The sequence below is a fragment of the Lytechinus variegatus genome, chromosome 3 (assembly GCF_018143015.1).
Source record: "Lytechinus variegatus isolate NC3 chromosome 3, Lvar_3.0, whole genome shotgun sequence".
In the NCBI taxonomy this organism is placed as follows: domain Eukaryota; kingdom Metazoa; phylum Echinodermata; class Echinoidea; order Temnopleuroida; family Toxopneustidae; genus Lytechinus; species Lytechinus variegatus.
In genome coordinates this window covers 40,579,926-40,592,869 of record NC_054742.1, presented here as the reverse complement: position 1 = coordinate 40,592,869, position 12,944 = coordinate 40,579,926, and the positions used below count along the sequence as shown (strand labels likewise).

At 34.7% G+C, this 12,944-nt stretch overlaps 1 protein-coding gene across 1 annotated transcript in view; it reads right to left on the bottom strand.

Moving 5' to 3' along the window:
• LOC121411017 (plasma membrane calcium-transporting ATPase 4-like) overlaps positions 1-1,310 on the bottom strand; it is a 34,464-nt gene extending 33,154 nt beyond the window's left edge. Inside the window, exon 1 of the mRNA XM_041603474.1 lies at positions 1,128-1,310. Coding sequence (XP_041459408.1) covers positions 1,128-1,251 — 124 coding nt within the window. The 5' untranslated portion in view covers positions 1,252-1,310. The remainder of the gene's footprint in view (positions 1-1,127) is intronic.
• Positions 1,311-12,944: the final 11,634 nt, after the last annotated feature.

Sequence of the window (12,944 nt, the reverse complement as noted above, 5' to 3'; positions counted from 1 at the left end):
GGTATTTCGAGGCCTGAAAATTTTCTCAGAGAAATTTTTATGACTGAGCTAGTTTGAAACTATGAAAACACCTTTTGTATCATGCTACTTTGATTAAAAAAGGAAACAAATGCTACACAAGACAGGTACATTGAGAAAGTAACCTGAAAAAAACTTATGTCAATTCAAGTCTATACTAATATCATCTTGAAAAGACAGAAAATGTATGTTATTCTGCATTAAACATGAAACATGCACTTTTTGATAAGTGAAAAAGGAAAACACCATGGTCATTGTGCATTGTAAATCTGAAATAAAAGAAAGATTTTAGTATCATAATAATAACAGTCTGTTGTGCCTATAAAACTATTAAAAAATGCACTGTATAATAGAAACAGGGCTCCAAGCACACAACGTTCAGGGCTGTGTACGTATGACAGTTTGATATAAAGTCACCGGATTACACTGTATTCCTACATAAATGGTGTCACGGTTAGGTTTGCTCCTCACAAAACAGTGTGAACATTCAGTATTAATCTCTTCTCGAACCGTGTTAGTTTAGGATCAGCCACAATAAGGGATAATCATACCTATGTATACCACTTTTCTTTTGTCTGTCAAGAAATGAGAAACAAGTCAATCACAGACTTTGGAATAAAAAAACAAACTGTGAACTGTTTAAAAAAAAAACACATTCTGTAAAGTTAATACTTTAGTGTACAGATATTTTCATACTTTTTTATTTATTCAGCATTCTCAGGAGTCATATAAATTGTAATTATGGTATTCTGGTTTTGTTCCTACAGAAATGCAAATTTCAGGGAAGAAGGACAAGGGAAAATAAAACAATCAGAATATTTTCACCATGTACAGTAAGCGAAAACATGACATGTCTGCAATAAGTTTGAAATGGCTCTTTTTCATCTACAGTTCAATCCTGACTTTTACTTTTAGTTGTAAATATCAAATATAAGATTCATCTTCAAAAGTGAGTGTTGCTTCAAAAAGTTTAAGATGAATAGGATACATTTACCAAATCATTTTTTCATTCATATTTCAATTTTTTTATATACATATCAAATAAAAATGAAAATAAAATATAAAATAAAAAACATAAAAATATTGCCAAAAATAAAAATTCAACTTACTGTCATTATTGCCAATGGCTGCTTCCTCCATCTCCAGTTTCTGGCCTCGTTGACCTTTGACATCAAGCAAGAGGGAGAAGATCTGTCCAGTCTGTGAGTTGAGACCTACAGCCGTGACGACCATTTTCCCACTACCTTCCAAGACATGAGTTCCTGTATTGTGACAAGGGCAGATGAATATTTCAAGGATTTACAATAGAGATCAGTTCAGATCAAGAGACGGATATATGGAAGATTCTGTATGAAAGTGATTGTGAAATGTTGATTATTACAATGTATTTAAGAAATAATATATGCTGTAAAATAAGATTTTAGAATCACCAAAATGGTAAGGGGCAGCATTCTGAAGATATTCTTATCTAAAATATAACTGGGCATTTTAGCATCCACTTCACAGCGAATTTATACAATGCACCAATTCCTTTGAAACATGAAGTTAAATCACAATGGACAAATTAGAGGTCATTGACAAAAGTTGGTGGACAGGGACAGCACATTGTCTTTTAAGATTTGGACCAGACGACGTATTTGTAATGTACCTAAGTGCACTAAAAGGTAGGAACATATTATGCATTAATGAGATAAGTGGTATTATGATAAGAAAGAGGCAGTCTTTACAAAAATAAGATGGCATTAAGAAAATTTTCAGAACACTGATTTATAATGATTTCAGCATTTTCCTAACATAAAAGAACTGTATGAAGATAAGATGTTTTCAGAATAAATGTTTGGCTCATATATTCTCAGCTTATTTTTTGTGAAATTATCATTATTATTCAAATTTCTTATGTACAGCATCTCAACAGCAACCTTTGACTGCAAGTGGACTTTTAGGCTACATTTTTACAAAATAATCTGTTCCCCTTAAAGACAAAAGGACATATTTTGAGCATAAATTCTAAAACAAAAATCTTGAAGTCAAATTAAGATATTCATATGGCTCTATCAAAAAACCTTGAACCCCCCCCCCCAAAAAAAAAAACAACAACATCAACCCAATACCAATACAATGTTACATAGATATTTTTTTTAATGGTATAATATCCTCAATAGGCAGAAATTTCAGAATAGATGCTATCGGGAAATAGGATTTACACGTATTAGATAACGTTTCCAAACATAGTTAAAATACTTCTTATGGATATTGCAATGTGACATAATTAACCCTAAAATGGTATTTTACACCAATTTTAATTCTGAGTAAATTTTTAAAAATCTAACCAGAAATTTGAAACTGTGCAAAAAATGACCAATGAAATTCCTTGATACTTTTTTTTCTTCAAATATTTGTTTCAGTTTCTATCTACTCATAATATTTAAGAAATACTTCCCATAGAATTTACCAAATGGTACTTTTTGGCTGGTGCTTAAATCAGTGATTCATTTGTTTCCATTTTCATGAATCAAATGAGAAATTTGTGTTCTACAAAATGTTAACAACTAACCTTAAGAGGTTTTTGCATCTTCCCTCTTTCTTCCCCCAGATAGATGGTCAAAGGTACATGTGTTTAATGTAGCATAGGCAACAAGCAGGTAACTAATCAATAAACAGACTGCGTTTTGAGCTGGGCATTTCAGTTTCTGAATTTACTACACTTTGTGCGGCAAAGTTTTGCAAGGCCATTAAAGCACAATACCTTATCTACATACCTAAACCCCACAACTTGCATGCAAATGATTTAAATGGAAATATACCCTTTCCAACGTATCAAAAAGATAAATGGAGGTTTTCAAAGAAAGATACTGATTGGTCTTAGTGCATTTATCTCCTTATGTCATATTGAACATGTTTTCTCTAAAAATGTAATCCAATTTCGCACTCAGTGAAAAGGCAAAACTTACACAAGTTGTGCCAAATAAGTGCTTTGGTAGATCAGCACAAAAATATCATAATCATCCTTTACCCAAATAAATGAACAATTATGTGGGATGTTCAATAATTGTTATATATTGGGAAAAAAATAAAATGAATTGTCATGAAAATTGAATGTTTCATGGAGCTCATTAAGTCTCCCCTGCCCCCAAAAGGGATTGGGAAGGCCCCCAGCATCATATTTTCATCTGCTGCAAGATCACCAGAGACAGAATTCCTGCTAACAGTTGTAATTTCAGGGCTTGAAGTAACCCAATAAATGAAGATCTAATCAAGACTGTATTACAGGATGCACAGGGGTAATAATGAAAGTAGATTATGCAAGCATGGAATCTATCTAGGATCGCAACTTTTATACTGTTTTAAGATTTGTTGTGAGATGGATACAGGGCAGCTATCCCACCTTTTCAAGACCAGCAAACTTCATTCAATATGAGTGCAGTATGTTGCAATTCTGAAGCGTTTCACTGAATTGGGAATCTTTCGAAAATGAGATCTGCTTCCTTCAATCTCATAGACAGATGATATAAGGTTTTCATTAGTCAAAGACAGAATAATAATAATGGATTTACGATAGATACTATCAATACTAAATAGGACAATGATCTCAATTATGCTGGTATAGAGAGAAAATTAGTATTGAAGACAAAATGTATAGATTCTAGTGACAAAAGACAGTGATCATATTTGACACGATAAATAGTTGGGACAGTGGAATATAAGAAAATCAAAAAGAAATATCAATAAAAAATATATTTGCAATGAGCCAAACAAACAAGTGGTCATCCTTTCCTTTCACGTGACTTGGTTCAGCTTTTTAAATACAATCTGTGGATCAAAGAAGCCATCCAAGAAGTCATGGAGCCTTAAAGTGATTGGTTAACATTGGTTTGACTGTGTCTGTGATATGTTACAAAAATGAAGCCCAGAAAAAATTGCGTTCGAAAATAATTATTTAGTGCTTCAAAAATTGAAATATAAAGTGACCGGAAACACCATCTTAATTTCATCCCATACACTTATGTGTACTATTAAGGTGTCTATAAGACGCCTATTTAGAAAATCGGGGTTTGCCCTGTAGTTTTAGCTTTTCATTCTCAATAATGGTTGTTTTCAGGGTTTATTAGTTCTAATACATGCACTTGTATACATGTTTCATCTTGGTTTGAGAATTTTTTAAATTGGCTGCTCATAAAGTTAAATAATACCTTTAAGTGAGGTCTAATTTTTGAAGATATTTCCTGCACCTTGCATTTCTCCTACAGCACTCCATCTAACATTAATGTCACTGGATTAATTTTTATTGTAATCATATTAAATTAGATATGAAGAATGTAAAGAAGAAAATTTTACTTCACATTTTAAGGAAATGGAAGATGTAACCCCTTTCATTGGTGGACTGACATTGCCTGTATGTCTAATTACAATGCAACAGGGTTCGTTTGAGAGGAAAATTTCCTGTCAATACATAGAATTGGCTTGATAAATCAGGCGGTGCATAATTCTGTGCATGCTTGCAGACCTTGATCAGCAGCAAGCCGAGCAGGTTGGATGCAACCACCCCAAGACCTCCCTAGAGCAAGTTGTCCTGAAAATGACCCAGAGAATGCTGCTACCTGAGATAACAGATACAAGATATATGCGGAGGGGCCCACCGATGGTGAGCAGCAAATTGGGGCTCGGCCGGCGACAGGGATATGTGGGTGCTCTGCAGCTCCAAGGAAATGCAGATTTATGAGTGGCTTGGTAGGTCAGCGAAGAGCGTGATAAGTAGGTAAGTTGATTAGGTTTGTGAGGATTCTTCTGTTCACACATTTGTTGAATAATGCTGATATAAACAGAGTATATTTTAGCGGCTTAGTCAAGATGGAACTAAACCAACTGTTGAATTGCTGAAAATTTCAATAGGGAGAAAGCAACATGCAGATAAATATTTTAGGTACTTTAGAATATTTCCTCAAAGAATAAAGACGGGGGGGGTAATTGATTCGTAGAAGTGCTTTTAAAGGTATATGTCTTTATTAAGCCAACTCTTTTAATATCTACTTTAGATCATTTTAGTATGAAGTAAAAGTGCAAGAAAGGCAAGCTGAAAGTGAGAAGCACAAACTATTAGGGGAAAATGAACTTAAAGCATTGCTGTCTCATTAAAGATCCTTGATCTTAACTTGTAGGTGGGATGGAAGTGCAGAATTCCTTGTCTGGCTAAAACCCAATCATGATAGCTAGGAGGGAGGTCTAATAAAAGAATGATTTCAATTTACAAGGTCATCAACAAGTTCAGCCATTTGAGAGAAGTTAATCTGTTTACATCTCCCACTGATATAAAGGTGCCGATCCCAACATCAAGAGCTCTTCAAATTGCCGCTGCTTGCTTTTAATCTCCTCTTTCTTTTCCTAGATGCTCTTGTTCAAAATAGAGCCATGCATGAGGCCAGGCTGCCAAGGAGGGTATTGCTAGAAAGAATTACAAACACAACCTCTACCCTTTAGTCAGGGCTTAATTTTTCTTTTAGACAAGGCTCTCACCTTTCCCATTCCCTCTTCCGACTCTCTATCTCTCTCTTTATTTTTTATTGAGCAAATTCCAGGCCATGGGCTTGCTCGCTTGCATTTGTTCTGCCGAGGAGGCACGACACAGTTTCATCGCATTATGACAATTGAAGATGTCACGATACAGGGATCAGCAGTGTCGCTGCCTAGACACTTGAAGAACGTGTCTGAATTTGATCTTACTAATGCAGCCATACACACTAGGCTAAACAAGCTCATAAAGGTACCATGGATTAAACCACTTAACCCCCTCCCCTTGACAAAAGTCTAGTTTATATGCAACTGTCAGACATTTCTTTTTATACTAGGTCTTGTAGAATTTGCACAAAATAGTAGAGAAGAGGGTTTTTTTAACACTTGCCTATGGTTCTCAAATTTGATAAGAAAAAATCTGGATAAATCAAGAAACTGACTTCTATTTTCTTTCACTCTTTCCCTGATAAATCACATACAATAATAGAGAAGACAGCAAAGAAGCAAATGCTTCTCAGTTTAAAAACATGGACCACCCTGTGGTTATGACTGAATAGCTTGATTGGAGCAGGTTGTGACTCTGAACCAAAATACTTCAAAGAGAAATCCAGTTACATGAGTCAACATGAGAAGCTCATGCTGTTGAGTGTTTGTAAATACATTCAGAGCAGCTTTTTCTCTATTTCAATGTGTGTGCATCTTACTCAAGTTCTATGCTCAAGGCGTGCCGATGTATCAGTTTGGGAAATGCAGATGAAACTCATTCCTGGAAAGCGGCATTTAAAGAAGTGATATTTTCTTCCTATGAAGATCGTGTTGGCATGAATTATTCAAGGATTTCCTACTCTGAACATATTTGATTGGTATTGACGAAATCTCTCATTCATATCTTCAGTTTTATCTCTCCCAACCACTATGACCTATTTAAGGAGGGTATACTAAAAGGTGATATTTTGAATATAAGTATAACTTGAACCATTCACACAACCTAAATATAAATTCTTAATCACACTGCCCCCCCCCCCCCCCCCCGAAAGAAGCAAATTGATAAGTTATGTTCCCCTGTCGTTATAATGCCAATATGCCATCAACTTGTCCATATTAATTTTCAATTTCAATTAAATTCAGTTGATTCACAATACCATGTGCCAACTATCGGTTGCAGTGGATGGGCCAATTTCTGACTTAAGGGTCGACATCGCAGGCACAGGCAGCGCACAGTGCTAGTGACGGAAATGTGCAAATAGCATTCTTATGCTTTACAAATGAAAACCATTAGGAAGAATTCACCCCAAAATGGTCTAAATTTTTGCAATATGCGGCAAATTTCTACCCAGCTCCTGGACCTTGGCCGACAGCATATGCAAGCCAGTGGAGTAGCACGCCAGTCAGCGCAGAATAATCGCATGCATGCAGCACTCACCAAAGAGATTAATTTTGATGCCCACCTTTTCCCCCATGAGGCATTGTGAATTTCAGCCTGTCTGGCTCAACCGATAGATGGTGCACCATATTGGTATACCAAATTTATTGACCATAAAAAACAACAAAATACTAACAGAAAATGATATAATTTCAAATTCAAACCAAGACATTTAAATATTGTCTCAAAATAATTTTTACTAATAACACTTTATTGATCTCGACATAAAAAGAAGAAACCAGACAAATGTGTAATATCAATCAAGTTTGAAATATTTTTGAACATGGTGATCCATTTTATTTATGTGCATATTACAATTCTCATCACCATTTCAATGCAAGATAAGATGAGACTTGACATCTCCCAAAAAGATTTCAATAAAAACTACTGAAAAGGTGATTGATACAATGCCACAATCTGCATTTAATGTCTCTTCAGTGTGAGGACTTTGTTTCATGTCTCTGTATATTTCATATTTCCTTTTATACAATTCACTTGGTGCACCTATACAGTCAGTTCTTACTCGTAATTTTTCAGATCCTGCATATGACCTAAAATAAGGAACAACATCATGAAACTAAAATCACTCTCATTTGTAATTCTGTTTCATTTTTGTGTGAACAAAAAAAAAATCACATGGACAAAAAATAATTGAATAATAAAAGTTTAAATTCTGGTGAGCATCAAGAAAAAGAGAGAATAATGAATGTAGTATGACTGGAATGGCCACCTCACTGTTAAAAGATAAGGAGAGGACAGTTATCCCACTCCATTTATCTCACTGATGAAGGATGAATCCTAAAAGGTAGAACAACAAAGCAGATTAGACGTCCCATTGTCAAAACATTGCGATGGTCTCTAAATGATGATCCATCTAAGGTACTTTCACACCTACCCTTAACAGAATACCAGACATTTTGTAAACTTGTGTGAAGAAGAAAGTACTGACTGTAATTTTTCAATTATGATAACTTTTGCATGGATTTCAGAGAGGTCACAGGGATTTTTGCAGTGTGAAAGTAAATTCCAAGAACTTTCTAAATTCTAGGAATCTTTAGAATGGGTGCATTAGTCACGTTCCTGGCTCACAACTATAAGAACTTTATTTGGTTCGAGTAAGTGATATACATGAAGTATATATCGAGAATTATGAGCCTGAAACAAGTGCTCATCATACACAGGAATTTTCATGATCGTGTGGGTGTGAACACACCTCTTGGCAAATTGGGTGCTGTTGTGAGTGAAAACCATGGATAGCTCATGTACAGTGAAACAACATACCGCTGGGGATAACAGATATTCTTCTTGGTAAAGAACTAGAAAATGTTTCACAAAAAGCGTCTTGTAAGTGATTTTCACACACAAGATTACTCTAAACCAATCAGATGATATGAATCTTGGTGCATTTTTGAACTCGGTGCAGTAGGCCTGTATTAATTTCTGACCTACATGTATGCTTGCCCAACCTTTCCCTTTCTATAGAAATCGTCATAATATTGTCACATCTCATTTAAAGAATTCAAACAGAATTCTAATTGACTAGAATATATACATAAAATGTGAGTAGAGTACACTGTGAATTTTCATGTAAGAATTATTTTTCCTGGCCATTAAAATTAAAGTAATACATTATACATATATTTTTCCTGAATTAAAATGAGAAGTTCTTTGTTAAATACCATGAAAATTTGAATTATTCAATATACCTAAACCTATTTCTGTTATACCTAAAAAAAAGCCATTGCAGAGGTCTTGAAGCAAAACTATCAACATGAAAATAGCCCCACATTGTATAGTAATTGTCTTCCCTCATTTATGTAAAGTGCAATGTCCTTTTTGCCAAACATTTTCAATGAGAATAAATGCCGGTGAAATTTGACGAAATTAAATCATTTCCAATTCCATCCCAAAATATGATCAATGTGTTTTTCTTCCCTTCCAAATGACGTGAAACACACACATTACATTAACAAGCATGAATGACGCTTTCGACACAGTTGGGATGGAAAAATAAATAAATGAAGTGCTTGTTATATAGGTCCTATTAAAGTGAAATAAAATTATAAAGAATTAAAAGAGTATAGAGAGCAGAGCAAAAAGAAAAACCGAATTTAAGATCATACTTATTCTAAATTACCAGGCAAATAAAATAAATAATTATCGGTGACCAGATAGTCTTGACTAAGAGTTCAATCATAATCTTAAAGATGTGAAATTTATTCTCTTGCAATTGATTGATATTTACAAGATTTAAATCTAAATCCATAATTTAGATGGTCATTTTCCACAGCCATTCCAGAAATATTCATTATTTCATACTGAAGGCCTAGTTGCATGAGCTGGCTCTTAAAGGCCATTTTTCTACTTGCTCCTAAAATAAATTAAAATTAAATTACCTTTCCCTTTAAATTATGTTCAAAATTAGGAGTGTAAACACAGCGGGCAGGGAAAAGAGAAGATGTGTGACAAACATGATGGCATGACTTTGTTTGGAGAGGAAACAAATCCAACAGAGGTAGATTGGGAAGTGTGACTGACATCTGGTTCATACAACACTCTTAATCTTTGTCAGGAACCCATGCAAAGTCTGACAAGGAGAAAATTGGAGGAGGTCGATGATGAGGGCTTGGGAGGAGGTGGTGATTTGAGATGGACGAGAATGGGGAGAATGGGATGATGGCCAGTTAAAGAGAGACAGGAAAATGAGGAGCAAAGGAGGGAGAATAGTGACAATATGAATAGGACCTTGGGAATAGAACCATAAATCATCGCTCACATTAGATATCTGTGGTTTCAGACACATCACAAAATCATAGGAGATGAGTACAATTATGAAGCAATAAAGAGCAAGAGAGATTTCAAAAGGAAGGAAGTGGGAAAGCATTTTGTTTTTGCTTGAATCAACAATACACTGAAAGATATTGACATCAATGTTGAATCTTAAGGTCAGTGAGGTGGTTGAAGGAGTCCAAAAGCCTCATGGCTATTCCACAGAAGAAACCTTCATTACAATATTGGTATCCCCATAATAATTGTGCATCTTCTTTGCATTTGTTCATAATGGCTTGTTATCATCAAGACAGCAACAGGAGGATGGAAACAAGAAATGACTGAATACATTAGCCAGGTTCAGGGCTTTTTATCCATTATCATCCAACCACAAATTGGAAATAAAACGAGGCATTCACTGCACCTTCGTCATCATGGGCATCAATATCGGTGCCACTAAGTGATTTCTTTTTAATGGCTGGAATATGACATAGACCTGAATGGATCTTGACCTGGAGACATCTATTAGGGATTGGTATTAAAGAAAGTGGAAAGGTATAGAGATAGGAGACAGTGGTAATTGTCAAGGTTTATACCAGACATTTTTTGGTATCATGATGGGATTTCCATTTCATATCCATTCTAAAACAGGACAGCATGTTATATCACTCATTAAGCATATTCTTTCTTTAAAAAAATGGTGTTGAGATTGCTGGATTTCATACTAGTGAAAACAAATCTAATGGTTCAATCTAATAAATAGTGAAAACAATTGTTAAATCTAATTTGGAAAAATGTATGAAATACAATGGGGATATGATCCTTTCTATGAATAAGAAAGACAACAAAAAAACACACCTAAAATAGTCCTTCATGTTAGCTGTTTACCACTTCATAAATACTTGACACACATCCTATCAGTCATAAACTTCATAAGTCAGAATTCATTTCCAATGGTTTATTATCTCAAATCACCAACCATCCTGAAGTGCTATCTGAATGCAGCGATACACTAATCCATTTCCCCTGCCAAACACTCCTGCAACTGAAAATAAATATCAGAGAATGATTTAGATGGTGGCAATTCCCTAAGCATCACACCACACTGAAAAATCTGTCAAAAATTTAAAGATGAGTCCTGGTTATGTAAAATGACTGGAAGAAACAAGGAAACAATTTGAACAAAAAAATAAATATCATTTTAAAAACACAGCAATACCTAAAAATTGTTTTATTGTAGGGACTTCGCCAAGTTTTCATAGTTTCATAGGGCATAAGCTACACTGGTCGTAGAAATGAGTGGTTGGGACTACATAGTACACACAAAGTAAGGTTGTTTGGTTCATTCATATATTTCTTGGCATAGGTTAAATAGAAGGAAATTTATTTTTTTGGGGGAGGCAATTCTTTTCAAATATTTCCTCACAATGACACATACATGAATCAATAAAAAGGGGATAGCTTTGAAAAAAAAATTGTCGACTTCACCACATAGCTTCTGCCTCTTTAAGTGTGGTGCAGCAAGCTATGTAGACTGGCATGTCATCACTTGGGAGGAAGAAACTTGATACAGCTGGCATTTATCACAGAATATCCACCAAGATAAATATACTCAGATAGTTGATTTGCTTTAATGAACAGATCCATTTCGATAACACAGTAAATGGCACTTTTCTTTTGGCTGCACCTAAAGAGGGGTAGAACTAGCGGCCTAGTTATTAGTGTACAAAATAATCAACATGCACTCTATGTTGGCATTATGTTTACTGTAAAATTGTAAAAATGGTATCGGAGATGCTGAATTATGAGATAATCAATAAAATCTAAGATAACCAAATAGCAGATAAGCCTGTAAGGAAAAGATTAAGAGTTGAGAACGGTTGATCAATGAATTAAACGATTGAACTTTTAGGCAGTATATCAGTTCAATACGCTGTATTGGTAGAGCCTAACAGTGAACCTCATCAGAAGTTTGTAAGTGCTCTACCATAATGCAGCATAATCACCTGAAAATTTATCATTGCTGATAAATGCCACATTTATATGGGTAAATATCAATTGGAAATTTACTAACTGTACTATCTTGAGATTTTATTAGGAGAAAAATTGCAATGTTACCATGATAGAAAATTTGTCTTCAGTAGATCTGAACCTACTCTAATAGAAAACATAATGATGGTGAATTTTATCTATAGTAAATTTTAAAACACTATCCTTCAAGATCTGATGTTAATTTGTTAAAGTAAATCCTCTGATCATTTGCATATATCCCTTGCCACACCCTGTATCTAATTTACATCTTCCCATCTCTCTTTCTCCTCTTCCTTCTTTTTCCTCCTTCTTTCTCCTCCCTAATCTCTCTCACACACTCTCTCTATATATTAATCTATTCCATTATCCTCCACCATATCTCCTCCCTTCTCTCTCACCTCCATCATCTACCCTTCACTGCATCTTCTGTCCAAACCCTCAAGTTACTATTTTTTCCAGTGACCTTTTGTGGGTATATGAGTATTTGTATAAAGGCGGTTGGATTACAGACCGTTAGCCTTCGGTGCCTGTACAGGCGCACACACACATGTATTAAGTCTTCCCCAATCCTTCCCATCCACTTCAAACCTAGCATGCATAATCACACACAACATGCAGTTTGACCTGTTTACTAGTATATGCTTACTGATCACGCTCACTGATCGGTTCTAGAATTGATCCAATCGTATAATTACCAAGAGAATGAAATAACCTACATATACATCCAATTTCTACATAATCACAATTATTACTACACAAACTATACATTTTACATCCTTTTCTGGTTTATATTTTCAATCAATTTCTTGTGTAACAACTTTCCATCCATTTTTTTTGTGTAAGATATTGTCCCCCATCGACTTGGTCTGTGACTGTTAGAAATGGTTACACTAGGTGACCATACCTTTATCAGTGCTGCACCCAAACTCTGGAATAGTCTCCCTTCCTCAATAAGAAATGCATCCTCTGTCAACTTATTTAAAACTAAATTGAAATCCCACCTCTTTCAAGAGAGTTTTTGAAAAATAAGTCACTTTTTTGTTATGTATTTTGTAGAAATAATTAATCTTTACTTATTTTTCTTTGATTAATTTAGCGAACTTAAATTTACTTCTAAAATGTTTGCGTATCCTGTTAATGTTTTTCTGCTTATCTGTTATGTATTGTAATGCGCAGTTGAGTATATCCAAATAGA